The 14,785-nt window shown below is 37.5% G+C and overlaps 1 protein-coding gene across 1 annotated transcript in view; it reads left to right on the forward strand.

The window, feature by feature from the left end:
- The window catches only part of ASXL2 (ASXL transcriptional regulator 2), a 128,515-nt gene that overhangs the window by 97,890 nt on the left and 15,840 nt on the right, over positions 1–14,785 (forward strand). Inside the window, exons 7-9 of the mRNA XM_039238273.1 lie at positions 2,061–2,208; positions 2,983–3,126; positions 10,814–10,977. Of these exons, the coding sequence (XP_039094204.1) occupies positions 2,061–2,208; positions 2,983–3,126; positions 10,814–10,977 (456 nt within the window). The remainder of the gene's footprint in view (positions 1–2,060; positions 2,209–2,982; positions 3,127–10,813; positions 10,978–14,785) is intronic.

Raw genomic sequence — 14,785 nt, forward strand, 5'->3', positions numbered from 1 at the left:
CAAAGTCAGATTGGACCCAGGTGGCCCTGTTTTTAATTTTAAAATAGAATTAGGAACACAGTTTGTAAACTTCTGAGGGAGGAAAAAACTGAGTACAGATCTTAAATAGAGAGGCTATAAGTTACTCTGTTTCCATTATGTGTCTGAATATATATGATGACAACAGGAATAGATGAGATGAAATGGTTGTTAAATTTTGCACTAACCTAGAATGATCTAGGTCTTGTGAATGACCAGAACAGACTCTTAATGGCTGCACCCAGGAATCCTATAAACATTTTCTTTTCTGGTTGCAGAGAATGAGAAAGAAGCTATAATCAGTAATCAGACAACACTGACTTTTTTTTTTTTTTAAGTTTATTTATTTATTTTGAGAGAGAAATAACATGAGTCAGGGAGGGGCAGAGAGAGAGAGGGAGAGAGGATCCAAAGCAGGCTCTGGGCTGCTAGCCTGATGGGGCTTGATATGGGGCTTGAACACATGAAACCATGAGATCATGACCTGAGCCGAAACTAAGAGTCAGACGCTTAACCAACTGAGCCACCCAGGTGCCTCAGCACTGATGTTTTTAATACATTGTGCTCTTACCTTGCCTGCTGTAAATGTCATAGGTGAATGTAAGCCAGATACCTGACTCACTCAGTTACTGTTTTCCTTTGACAGCTTAGTGAAGATCAGTTGTTGGACTGTGCCTCTATAACATAGCCAGGGCTGAGCATAACGTGGAACAGGAGAAGACTATATTGTTATATTGTGCCGAGAGAATGGGAACCAAGTGGCCAGTTGTTCCACACTTTCCTACATGATGCTCTTGAAGGTTGAAGCTTAAACTGGCAATTTAGTAAGGTCATAGATTTCCAACCTTTTCTTGAAATGTAGCTTTACTTTCTTAATTTCTGTGTCCTTTTTTTTTAAACCTTGAGTTAAAAAGTTGCCCTCATATTTTCATGACTAAAATCTGAGAAGCTAACCATCTTTTTTTTCATTCTAACTAGTTGAAACAAGCTAGAAACATTAAAGAAATAAAAAAATTCTGAATTAGCAAGGAGGAACCATACCATTCTTAAAACCAGTTTTTTTCTAGGGGTCATGAGAGGCTCAGTCGATTAAGCCTCTGACTTTGGCTCAGGTCATGATCTCACAGTTCGTGGGTTTAAGCCCTGAATCATGCTCTGTGCTGACAGCTCAGAGCCTGGAGCCTGCTCTGGATTCTGTGTCTCCCTCTCTCTGCTCCTCCCCTGCTCACACTCTGTCTTTCTCTCTCTCAGAAATAAAATAATCATAAAAAAAACCCAGTGTTTTCTAACCTTTATTCCCTTCTACTTACTGCATTGTTATAAATTTCAGAGGATTTGGTCATTGGACCAAAATACCGCTTCTTACAGAATAAGTAGTTATTTACAACCTCTTGTTTAAATGTATCACCTCTGAAATATATATAAACTAAAGATATTACGTTAAGTGATGCAAATGGGAATCTTTTTGGTGGAGGGCTTAGAATTTTGTTTCCAGAAATGATTGAAAATCTCTAATTTTCTGCTGCAAATATGGAAAGTCCATGGCTTACTGATTTTTAAGTTCTAAAAATGTTCATGAGTAATTCTCACATTTATTTAAAGTAGTAATACTGCCAAAAAAATATTCAGACTCTTAAAGTATCATTCAGGCCTTGTGTTTAATTGGTTTAATTTAGGTTTTTGTTTTCTTTGATAGCTTTCAAAGAAATGGAATGATCTGGGGTGCCTGGGTGGCTTAGTCGGTTAAGCGTCCGACTTTCGCTTAGGTCATGATCTCGCGGTTCGTGGGTTCGAGCCCCGCGTCGGGCTCTGTGCTGACTGCCAGCTCAGAGCCTGGAGCCTGTTTCAGTCTGTGACTCCCTCTCTCTCTGACCCTCCCCTACTCCCGCTGTCTCTCTCCTAGAAATAAATAAAACATTAAAAAAAAAAAAAAAAAAAAAAGAAATGGAATGATCAGCATGCTCCTCACCACTAAAAAGCAGTCATTTACTTTTTATTACTAAAAACTGATTTGTTGCTTATAGCCAGTTTTCTTCTTATAGGCTCTAAAACAGCAACAGCAGAAGAAGCAGCAGCAGCAGCAGCAGCAGCAGCAGCAGCAATGCAGGCCAAGCATGTCCATCTCCTGCACACAGCCTCTCTCCCTGAAGACCGTCAAAGCAGCCAGTGACTCTGTATCCGCCAGACCTGGTAGGCAGGCTTGGGGGTCTTTTCAGTGCAAGGTTTTTTTTCCATATTTTTGTGTTGTTTTTCCCCATTTGGATACCATATCATTTATTTTTAAATTATTATATTTATTTACATAGTCTGTTACTGTCAGATCATGAATATAAATCCTTTCAGGATAAATGGGAAACTTTATACAAAATCATCCTGCAGTTATGAAAAAATACATCAGTGAGGTTTGCATGTTAGAATGAGATCAGTGACTGACTTCAAGGTCATAATAATAATATTTGGAAGCCTTTAATCTGTGACCTTAAAAAGGTGATGTTGCCAAGACACTCAGACCCACCTTCACCCGTTTTCTCCTTTAACGATAAAAAGTTTTCCTAAGAATATAGGCTACCTTTGAATTTCCATTTGGATATAAAGACAGGCCTTTGGATTTTTGTTGTTTGTTTTGTTTTTCATCCAAACTGGGTTAGATACAGACTCTGTATTTTATTATACAATTCATTTTGATGCTAGCTGATTATATGGGTCTGCCAAATTTAAACTGTGTCGTACAGAACTTTGTATTTTAGTTAGGAAGGAAATTTAACACCAGAAGCAAGTAATATGCTTCCTTCCAGAAGGGAGTTTATTTTTTAACTGAATTTGCAGACTCAAAACACATTTGCAGGGTCACAGTGCCTCTTGTTTTTGAGGCACTTTTAGTGTTGAATGATTTAATTGTTTGCTTGATTGATTTCTGTCTGTAACTTTGGTGTCACTAGTCTTTGATATATTTTTTTTTCTTAGCAATATGGGAAGGAAAGCCATCTGATGGGCAATCAGGCAGCCCTCAGAACTCAAACTCCAGCTTTTCCTGTTCAGTTCAAGTGGAAAATCCCTTGCTAGGCTTGGGGAAGAAGTCATTCCAGAGGTCTGACAGGCTCCACACAAGTAAGTTAATTTACAAAGACGATTCTGCATCTCAATTTGTCAACTGGTGTTTGAAATTCAGCAGCTGTTTTGTGGTTTAGTTCTTTTTCTGACAATAGGCTGCTTTGTCCAGCATATTAGTGTCTTATTTCTGTGTACAGAAAGGTACAAGGACTTATAATGAAACATAGCAAACTGACCCTCTTGTCCTGCTCCCTTTGGAACCCCACTAAGATGAGAATATGGAAGTCCCACAGATTAATCCCTAAGGGCGAAGCAAACAAGGAGACAACAGATGGGCAGGCAGTGTCAACAAATTTTGAAAGATGAAAACTGGATGGAGTTTTTCACAGAGCCAAGCAACAGATGCCAATAGTAAGCAAGCCAGTTAAGGCTGCAGCACACGGGACGGATTCCAGAATAGGAGGTAGCGTGTCTCATCGTTCAGAAGGGTGAATGAAGCCTCGGGTTGAAAAGAAGACCTTTTTTGAAAGTTAGTAAGAAGCAGATTGATGCTTCTCCCAAGCAGGAGACAGAAGGTTTATTCTGAGGTGAAATTAAACCATATAGATATCAAATTCAGAGATACCACTCATGGCTGAGGGCACAGAATAAGGCAGTGTGCTGAAATCGGGGGAATAAAGAAAAATACAAATACTAATAGTGATCCTTCTGCTCGGCTCCCAGATTGCTAGTAGGAAAGCATATTTCTGCCCCCACTACTTCCTTCCTCCCAACCCCACCTGTGTTCCAGCAGGAGATGGATGGGTCGATAGCTAAAGAAATTGAATAGCCTTAGAAGAAAATTTGCAGGCAACTTTATAGATTGCAATACTAGATACAAATCATCTTGGTCACATTTCTGTGGAGCTCACCAGTCTATAAGACCTACACACCTATGTACCCAAAATTTCCAGTTGTCCTTTGTTTAAAATTAAAAAAAAAAAAAAAGAAAAGAAATGTTTTTAATGCTTATTTATTTGTGTGTGTGTGTGTGAGAGAGAGAGAGCGAAAGCAGGAGAGGGGCAGAGAGAGAGGGAGACACAGAATCTGAAGCTGGCTCCAGGCTCTGAGCTGTCAGCACAGAGCCCAATGCGGAGCTCGAACTCACGAGCTGTGAGATTGCAACCTGAGCCAAAGTGGGATGCTCAACCGATTGAGCCACCCAAGAGCCCCAGGGCTTTTATTTATTTGTGAGAGAGAGAATGTCTGCATGCAAGTTGGGGAGGGCAAAGAGAGAGAGGAAGACAGAGAATGGAAGCAGGCTATAGACTCCAAGCTTATCAGGGCAGAGCCCAACCTGGGGCTCATCATGAACCATGAGGTCATGGCTTGAGTGGAAGTCGGATGTTTAACTAACTGATTGAGCCACCCAGGTGCCCCTCCAGGCAGCTTTTTTTTTTTTTTTTTGTTTTTTTTTTTTGTCACAATCACCTTTGAAGACCTCCATCATGATACACAGAATCTGAAATACAGATTCAGAAGAAACAGACAATTCAGGAAAATTGAAAACAAACAACTTTAAAAACTATAATATCCACAAAAAGAAATAAAAGATGATATTGCATTCATGAAAGAACAAACTACTGTTTTATTTATTTTTTTTTTAATTTTTTTTTTTATGTTTTATTTATTTCTAGGAGAGAGAGAGAGAGAGACAGCATGAGCAGGGGAGGGTCAGAGAGAGAGGGAGTCACAGACTGAAACAGGCTCCAGGCTCTGAGCTGGCAGTCAGCACAGAGCCCGACGTGGGGCTCGAACCCACGAACTGCGAGATCATGACCTAAGCGAAAGTCGGACGCTTAACCGACTAAGCCACCCAGGCGCCCCTCAAACTACTGTTTTAAAACTCAGAAAATAAAGAGTTCTAGGGTACTAAGTAATAATATAGCTTAAATAAAAAATTATAATGGAAATACTGAAAGGTAAAGAAATTTCTCAAACATAGGGCAAAAGAGAAATTCAAAAGGAGAAAGAAGGTAAGAAAATTGGAATACCAATCTAGAATGTCTAATGTCTAAAATAGTAGGACCATCAGAGAAGCGCCTGGGTGGTTCAGTTGGTTAAACGTCCGACCCTTGATTTCGTCTTAGGTAATGATCTCACAGTCATGATATCAAACCCTGCATCAGTTCTGCACTGGGCGTGGAGCCTGCTTCAGATTCTCCCCTTTCCCTCTGCTCCTCTCTCCTGCACACATGCTCTCTCTTTCTCTCTCTCTCTCACAAAAAGAAAAAAAATAAAACATTTTTAGGTTTGCCTGGGTGGCTCATTCAGTTAAGTGTCCTGACTTTTGCTCAGGTCATGATCTTGTGGGTTGTGAGTTCAGAGCTTGGAGCCTGCTTCAGATTCTGTCTCTCTCTCTGTCTCTGTCTGCCCCTCCCCTGCTTGCATGCACTCTCTCCTTCAAAAATCAATACACATTAAAAAAAGTTTTTTTTTAAATAAAATAGTAGGACCATCAGAAAGAACAGAAATTGAAAGGGGGGGGTTAGATAATAAGAAAAATAATGTAAGAAAATTCCAGAGAATTGAAAGTCACAGATTCCAGAGTAAATGTACACAATTCGTGTCAAGAAGCATGAATAAAAAGAAACCCATTCCAATGCATATTCTTCTGAAATTTCAAAGCATCCAGAAATGAGAAGATTCCTAAAAAGCCTCCAGAGAGAAAGAAAATACTTGACATACAAAGATGTAGGAATTGAGATGGTGAACATCTCGGAAGCAGAATAGAAGCTGAAAGATAGTGTGGCAATGCTGATAAAATTGGAAGAAGACATTATATACCCACTTGTATGTTCCAGAGCCTTCCAAACTATTAAGTGTGAGAACAGTATTAATAATATTTTCAGACAACTTCTTTGGTTTTCTTTTCTTGTTGTTTTTTGATTATACAAGTTATTTATTAAAATAAGTGAGAATTCTTGAAATCCAGGGGTACCTGGCTGGCTCAGTCCATAGAATATGCAACTCCTGATCTCAGATTTGTGAGTTCGAGCCTTACATTCGGTGCAGAAATTATTTAAAAATAATAAAATCTTTAAAAAGAGAAAAGGGAGAAAAAAGAATTCTTGAAATCCAACACTTGTCTTACTGGGATTGGTGTTTTTGGAACATTAAGCTACATGATGGGCATCTAGAGTCATTTCCAGCCCCACAGGAGCTGTGGCTCAGGTGTTCAGGCACCTGCCGAGAGTAGAACAAATCTAATTTGTTTTTGCTCCCCAAGAAGATGCTAAGTGAGGTGTAAGGCAGGTCAGTGGAAATAATTTGAAGATTACCAGGCACAGTATAAACAGTGAGGTGTCAGAACCGAGCCCGCAGGTTGCTGGAGGTGCCAGCTTCTTTCCCTTCTTGTCTTGATTCCAGCAACCAGACACTTTCTTTGTAAAAATCTGGTTTGATTCTGGGTAGATTGTAAAATGGTACATTTTTCTTAGAGGCAGTATCTGCCGTGAACTGAGCATACCCTTTGATCATCAGTTCCACTGCCAAAGATTAAATATATTCATTAATTAAATAACTACTTATAGAAGGTATACTAATCTGCTAAACACGGGTTCCTAGACATGTGGTGATAAACAAAGTTCCTTATGGACACTAAATTCTACTTAAATGCAGTCACAGTCACAATTTTAGTATCTTCATTCAATTGCAGTAAAAATGTAAATGTAAAAAATTGAGAAATTATGGACTGAGAATTTCTGGCTTGTATACTAACAAACTAGGAAAAATTAACTATAAGAAAAGAAAGCATGGTGTACCTAAGTTTTACTTCATGGCCAAGAAGTAAATGCAGGTTCATCTTCTCACGCAAATAAGCATTAATGGAAATAATGTGGGAATCTTTACAGTACACGCCACAGTATTTTTTAAATGTATGGAAGAAATTATACATTTTGTGTAAGATATAAATGATGAAACTAATTTAGCTAATTTACACAAAACTTTTTAAGTTAATATTGGTATAGTTTGTTTTAACTTCAATGAAATTAATAGTATATCATATATTTTTATATCCCAGAGTCAAATGGATAAATAAACATAGCTCAGATATCAAGTATAATACAATAGAATACGACAACCTAAATTGAAGGAAAAAAACAAACAAACCAAGTCCTTTTAAGGGGACTTAAAATTTAAATTCTAAATTCTAAAAATGAGCCAGTTTGTCTGAGGCTCATAAAAATATGCATGGGCACTATTTGACCAGTAATAAAACAAACCAATTCATAACTCCTAAATCTCACTTAAGGAGTTAAGTTAAAATTTTTACAGAGTGCCTGGCTGGCTCAGTTGGTAATCCACACAACACTTGATCTTGAAGTCGTGAGTTCAAGTGCCATGTTGGGTATAGAACTTACTTTAAAAAAAAAAAAAAAAATTAAAACTTTAACCTAAGTTTGACTTGGATGTGAAGGTACAAAATGAATGCAAAAATAGTGAAAAGCTGTTCAAGGAATGCTGGCACTCTCATTTCATCAGTCACGTGGGGAAGCAAAACTAGGATGCTATTCTCAGTCCCTGGGGCCATGGCAATACTATTTATGCAAATCACAAAGTGATCACCTCTGTGATCATCAGTGGGTGTCTAATTAAATTAACATGGTACATATGTTGAAATATAGTGCAGCTTTTACAAAAGAAAGAGTTAGCTTTGTAGGTGATAGTTTGGAAAGATGTCTAAGATACTCTGTGAAACAAAAGACTACATTTGTATGAATATTGTGATTTCATTTCAAATTAAAAATGCCATTTTCGGGGTTCCTGGGTGGCTCAGTCAGTTAAGCATCTGACTCCTGATTTCTGCTCAGGTCATGATCTAATGGTTCATGGAATTGAGCCCCGTGTGCACTGACAGCACAGAGCATAATTGAGATTCTCTCCCTCCCTCCGTCTTTGACCCTCCCCCATATGTGTGCTTGTGTGCATGTGCTCTCTCTCTCTCTGTGTCTCTCTCAAAATAAATAAACTTAAAAGAATATATGTATATATATATACATATATATATACACCCATTTATATAAATATAAATAAGATGTCCCTTAAAATAGAAAGCTGGGAATGTAGAAGCCTTTACTTTTCATTTATATATTTTGGTATATGTGCTGCCAAAGCGAGCACTTTATTTATATATTTTGGTACTCTGTTAATTTGGTATTTTGTTAATAAGTTTTTAATATCATCCAATTTGAAATGCTTAAAATTTTTTTATTATGATTTTTCCTCTGTCCCAGGAATTATTTTGAAGTTTTAAAAATTTTCCTAGGTGGCTCGGTTGGCTAAACGTCTGACTCTTAATTTCAGCTCAGGTCATGATCTCACAGTGCATGAGATCAAACCCAACGTCATGCTCTGCACTGATAGCACAGAATCTGCTTGGGAAGGTTTTTTATTTTCTTAAAATACATAGGGATTTGAAGGTACCTGGCTGACTCAGTGGGTAGTGCATGTGAATCTTGATCTCAGGGTCATGAGTTCAAGCCCCACATTGGGCTTAGAGATACTTAAAAATAAAGTCTTTAAAATATAAATATATAGGAATTTTTATGTTCCTGTTATGAACTTTTAACTTAAACACCTAGTAATCAGAGATCACGCACTGTATGATGCCTGTTCCTCTACACTACAGTGATAAACAACAGACTCTGGCGCCACAGTGCCTGGGTTCAGATTCCTTCACTCTAACGCAATGGTACAATTGTGGGCAAGTTACTTACGATGTCGGACCTCACTTTCTTCATCTGTGAAATGTATAATAATAGTTTCCTACTTTGTGGAATTATGTGAAAAATAAATGAGCTAACACATGTCAATGTTTAGAGTAGTGCCTGGTTCTTATGAAGCCTTAAAGAAGTGTGTGTTGCTGCTGTTATTGATCATTGTTGTTATAATTACTACTAACATTATTTGAAATTTACTGATACCTGATTGTGCTCATTCCTGATTATTTTATCTCCATCTTTACAATCGCATTCTTTATTTCTTTAATCCCTTTATATAGCGCTGTCTTGTGTACTATCTGTGACAGTTGTAGTAAGAGCAGTACTTTTAGGTCTAAACGTTTTATTTTTGGTTTCTGTTGATTCTCTGTCATCATGGCATGTCTGTTGGTTTGTCAGGGTAGTCTGTGTGAGATAGTGCTGGATTTTAATTAGTAGGAAGCCTATGAACCTAACTTAAGGGAAATCCTTTCCGCTTAAGAGAGATTACTTTTGGGGGCACCTGGGTGGCTCAGTCGGTTGAGCATCTGACTTTGGCTCTGATCATGATCTCGCAGGTCGTGAATTCGAGCCCCTCGTTGGGGGTTCAGAGCTGGAGCCTGGAGCCTGCTTCAGATTGTGTGTCTCCCTCTCTCTCTCTGCCCCTCCCTTGCTCCCTCTCTCTCAAAAATAAATTTTTTTTTTAATTTTTTTAATTTTTTTTTTTTTTTTTAATTTCTAGGAGAGAGAGAGAGAGAGACAGCGTGAGCAGGGGAGGGTCAGAGAGAGGGAGTCACAGACTGAAAAAGGCTCCAGGCTCCGAGCTGGCAGTCAGCACAGAGCCCGATGCGGGGCTCGAACCCACGAACCGCGAGATCATGACCCAAACGAAAGTCGGACGCTTAACCGACTAAGGCACCCAGACACCCAAAAATAAATAAAAATTTTTAAAAAATGTTTTTTTTAAAGAGATTACTTTTGTTTCTGCTACATCCAGAGCAGACCTTATGCACATTCACTGTTGTTTAGCTTTGTGCATATATTTCTAAATGTAGAATTTCTGGGTCTTAGATTTCTGTGCACATTAAAATTTTGCTATATATTATCAAATTTTCTTCTAATAAGATTATACTCATTTGGGCCCCATCAGCAGTATTTGAAAGTGGTCTTTGCCTTTTCTCTGTGTAGTCTCATCACTATATTGTAGTATTTGCCATTTTGATAGCAAAAAATGTTCATTGGTTTAACTTGAATTTTTAAAATATTAATACCATAGCATCTGTTTATGATTAGTCAACTGTGAATTGTCTGTAATTCACAGTGCTCATTTTTTTTCAAGGTGATGTATCTTTTTCATTTTGATTTATAGATGCATTAAATTTTATTTTTTAATATCTAGCAAGTTTATTTAAAGTAAGCTCTAGGCTTAGTGTGGGACTTGAACTTATGACCCTGAGATCAAGAGTTGCATGCTATACAGACTGAGTCAGCCAGGTACCCCACATTGATGCACTTTTAATATGAAGAATAATAAAGTTTTGTCATGGCTTGCAAATATTTTTGGCAAGTTAGTCTTTTGTTTATGATATTTTTTCCTGTTTACATTTGTAACTTTTGTGTACTGAAATCTGTCAGTCATTTGAAAGAATATAACCTGATTGTGAACAAGTTTCTTGAAAGCACAAGCTATTCAGTCATAACATTTTTAGGTAATGAAAATTGATGAAAAAATTCCCATGGAAAGGGAAAAAGGATCTCAATATGATTTATTATATAGATTGGAAGTTTTCTGAATTTTCTTGGTTCATTTTGCATATGTGCCACATCTTGCTTTTGTTAGTCCTGGGAGAAATTTCTAAAACCCTTAAGTGTTCCCTTCCTTACCGCGTGATATTTAAAGTAGTTACAACTGTCGATTTTTTTGCACTGCAGAGCAAGCTGTACTCTAGAGAGAAACAGGAACGGAAAGGAGGCCTAAATGATTCTTTCCCCTATTTTTATAGGGCAAATGAAAAGGACTAAATGTGCTGACATTGATGTTGAGACGCCAGACTCCATTCTGGTTAACACAAATCTGCGGGCTCTGATCAACAAGCACACCTTCTCAGTCCTTCCCGGGGACTGCCAGCAGCGACTGCTCTTGCTCCTCCCGGAGGTGGATCGCCAGGTGCGCTTACTTTCACGCATAAGCAGTTTTGAAAAACCCTTCTTCTGAGGCTTTCTTCACTCATTCCCCTTTAGAACTCCTTAAGACTTTTTAAATAGCTTTTTATGTATGTTTGTAAAGAAGTGGTATCAAAGCTACTGACCAAGAAATAATAATATTTTAAAGAAGTGTTCTTAAGAATCTTCCCCTGTAAGTCTTACAAAGGAACAAATCTCATCAGAATGTCAAGATAATGGAATAAAATTTGTGTAGCTCTCATACTCAGTAGACATTCATTGAATATAGTTCAAGAGGACGAGTTGTCTTATTTCAGACATTAAACAGGAGTTCTTGAGTGGTTTTTTTGTAGGGAGTAAGAGTGTTAATCATTTTCATTCTTTGTTAGTTTTTTAAAAAACAAACATTTCTTGTTTTCATAATAAAGAACCTTAAGGGGCACCTGGATGGCTCACTGAGTCAAGCATTCACCTTGGTTTTGGCTCTGGTCACAATCTCAGTTTCTGGGTTCGAGCCCCTCATTGGGCTCTGTGCTGGCAGTGCAGAGCCTTTTTGGGATTCTCTCTCACATTCTCTCTCACCCTTCCAGACTCTTTCTCTCAAAAAAATAAGTAAACTTAAAATATATATAAAGAATTTTAAAAACCCAAATATTACATTATAGTTTTAGAAAAGATAGCTAGAAGAAATACCAAATTTGAGAAAAGTCTAGGAAGGGACCAGAGAGATTTAGGTTGGTGAGGAATTAGGTATAGATCAGAGACTTAGGTTTTCATCGGAGAAAGAGTTACTTGAGGGTCACTCCGCACGTCTGATCATCTGTTTCCTTCTCTATAAAAGGAGGATAGGACCATTATGATTTTCTAAGATTTATTCAGTTCTGAGGGTTTTAAAATTCTGAGTGTTTTTAAAAAAATTCATTATTTCCAAACACATACTGTCTTCTAAGTAATCTGATAGGCCCTCCCCCATTTTTCCTAATCATTATAAAAACAAGATGAGAAAAAGGGATTTTCCCTAGTTCACAGTAAAAAGCTAGATATATCCCCTAGTTTGTAGTATGAGATTAAAGGAGAGTAAGTAATCTGCACACATTATTCTAGCTAATTGACTCTACTGTCAAAACAACATATTTCTAATTCTGAAAATGATCTTTCTATTCAACCGTATTGGTACCACTTTCAATCACCTAGTGCTGTGAATCAGCACATGTGCAAGCAGGTCAGATTCTATTTTCAAGGAGACCAAGTAAGTCAGGTGTACTGCCAGCAGCAGGGACAAAGAAGTAAGCAAGCTGATCCTTCCCAGCTCATGCCTTCCCCACCTTAACACTTCTTGGAGAAATTACAACTTTGGGGATGCCTTGTTTTTGGTTCAGACAGGTTAGGAGGCTGACTTATTTGCAGAGCTTTTAGAGAACATCTCAATAGGGATTGCTCTCATATTTATTTTAAAGACTTAAGGTAGGTTGGGAATGACAAGATAGGACCTAACTGAGGGCCCATCTCTAGAACGTTAGTGCAGATTCCTTAGAACTTTCTCTTGACTAATGTTCCTTATTCTTTCTCAGGAGGACTGCCACATATAGGGTTAGAATTAAAAGGGATCCTAGAAGTTATCTGTTCATCTTTCCATAGAGTGCAGTCCTGTGGGGAATTCTTTTTTTTGTTGGTGTTATTTATTATTGAGAGAGAGACAGCGTAAGCAGGGTAGGGACAGAGGATCTGAGGCCGGCTCTAGGCTGACAGTAGTGAGCCCAATGTGGGGGGTCAAACTCATGAACTGTGAGATCATGACCACAGCCAAATGCTCAACCGACTGAGCCACGCAGATGCCCCTGTAGGGAATTATTAGTAGGGCGTTATTGGCCTTTTTTGATTGTAGTGGGAACATAGAGTAATTTGAGAAATAATGTCCTTATCTATTGAAGTATGGAACGCAAATCAACCTCACTGTCAGATAATTTAGAATGTTTATAGAATTCTGAGTATTACTAGGATGAAACATTGAAAACAACATTTCTGTATATGGAGTGCCCCGCCACAGACATTATTTAAACCAGAGAAAAGAATATAGGAGGGGACTGGAGCACTCTTCAGATATATTTGAAGGTCTGTCAAATGAAAGAGGTAAACTTTTTTGGGTTTCCAGAAAGCAGATGTGGAGTTAAAATAATAATTTTTTTTTAACAGTTGGAGCTGTTAAAATGGAGTGACCTGTGATGGAGTAACTGTCTCATCACTGGGCTATTCAAGCAGAGGTTGGCTGACTTCGTATAAGAGGTCTTAATAGGGAAGACATTAAGTTCTTATAGTTCTTAGAAGGGTAGACTGTAAGTTCTTATAGTTCTTATGGGTTAGACTGTTAACCCCTGACAACTTTCTAGAGTACAGATCAGTAGTCAAACTGTAGCCCATTGGCCAATTTCAGCCCACTGCCTGCTTTTGTAAATAAAGTTTTATCAGCATATATCCACTTAACATTGTTTACATACTGTTTGTAGCTGAGATCATGCAGCAAGGCAGAGTTAAGTAGTTGCAACAGAGGTCGTATGGCATTGCAAAGCCTAAAATATTTGCAGTCTCTCCTTTAACAGAAAAAAGTTCACCAATTTCTGCTCTAGAGCTAGGAAAAGATAATGTTAGCCCAAGTAGGAATAGAAAGTGAGTTTCTTAATCCATAGGATGTCCAAATAGTTAAAAGTTTTCTTCAAAAAACTTGCTTTTGATTTAAAGGTTACATTTAAGTTTTTAATCTATCTAGAATTTTTTTTTGTATTGCTCTGAAATTGTGATTCAACTTTATTTTCCACTGAATAATAGATAACCAGTCTTTCCACCACTATATATTTAATGTAGTAATTTTTTGTTGCAGTTTGAGATACTATATTTGTTATATATTTTATTCAGTTATATGCAGTAGGTATTTATACACACTCCTCTTCCACTCATTTCCTTATTCCTTCTAATGCTAGCAATAATAGTTTTGATTACAGTGGCTTTGTGTGGGGTATGTTTAGTAATTGGAAATGCAGGTTTTCATATTCTTTTCCATATAAACTTTAAAATCATTTTGTTAATGAAAAATCTGCAAGGGATTTTGATTGAAATGTAGGTATTAACTTCGGAGAGAATGGCGATTTTATTAAGTTTTTCTGCCCAGATATTTTCATATTTTGTGTTTTATGTCCTTCAGTAAGATTTTATGGTTCTAAACCAAGATAGGAAATTCAAAATCTCTAATGTAAAGGACCTTAAAGCCTTTTGGGAAGAAATCACAAATCAAATCAGTAGACTGATGGAATTGGGGGAAATATTTTTAATATGTTAGAGTTTTACTATGAGTACTATGTAAAGGATTCTCACAAGTTAATAATAAAAAATAAGCAGCCTCATAAAAAATGAGCAAATGATAAGAATTTCACAAGATGATTTTTTAAATTTTCTTTCAAAAATTTTTAATGTTTATTTTTGAAGAGGAGAGAAGGAGGGGGAGGGACAGAGAGAGAGGGAGACACAGAATCCAAAGTAGGCTCTAGGCTCTGAGCTGTCGGCATAGAGCCTGACACAGGGCTCGAACTGCTGAGCCATGAGATATGACCTGAGCCAAAATTGGATGTTTAACTGACTGAGCCACCCAGGCACCCTGCAAATCCAAATATTAATAAACATACAAAAAGGCGAATAAAACTCCAGTAGTCAAGATAAAGAAAATTACCATTTCAAACTTATTAGAGTGGCCAAAAAAAAATGTCTGGCTAACATCTGTTCATAGGATAAAGGGTATATGCATATATTTCTGATAGAAATAA

This window comes from Hyaena hyaena, unplaced genomic scaffold (genome assembly GCF_003009895.1).
Source record: "Hyaena hyaena isolate Hyena2069 unplaced genomic scaffold, ASM300989v1 scaffold_138, whole genome shotgun sequence".
Taxonomy (NCBI): domain Eukaryota; kingdom Metazoa; phylum Chordata; class Mammalia; order Carnivora; family Hyaenidae; genus Hyaena; species Hyaena hyaena.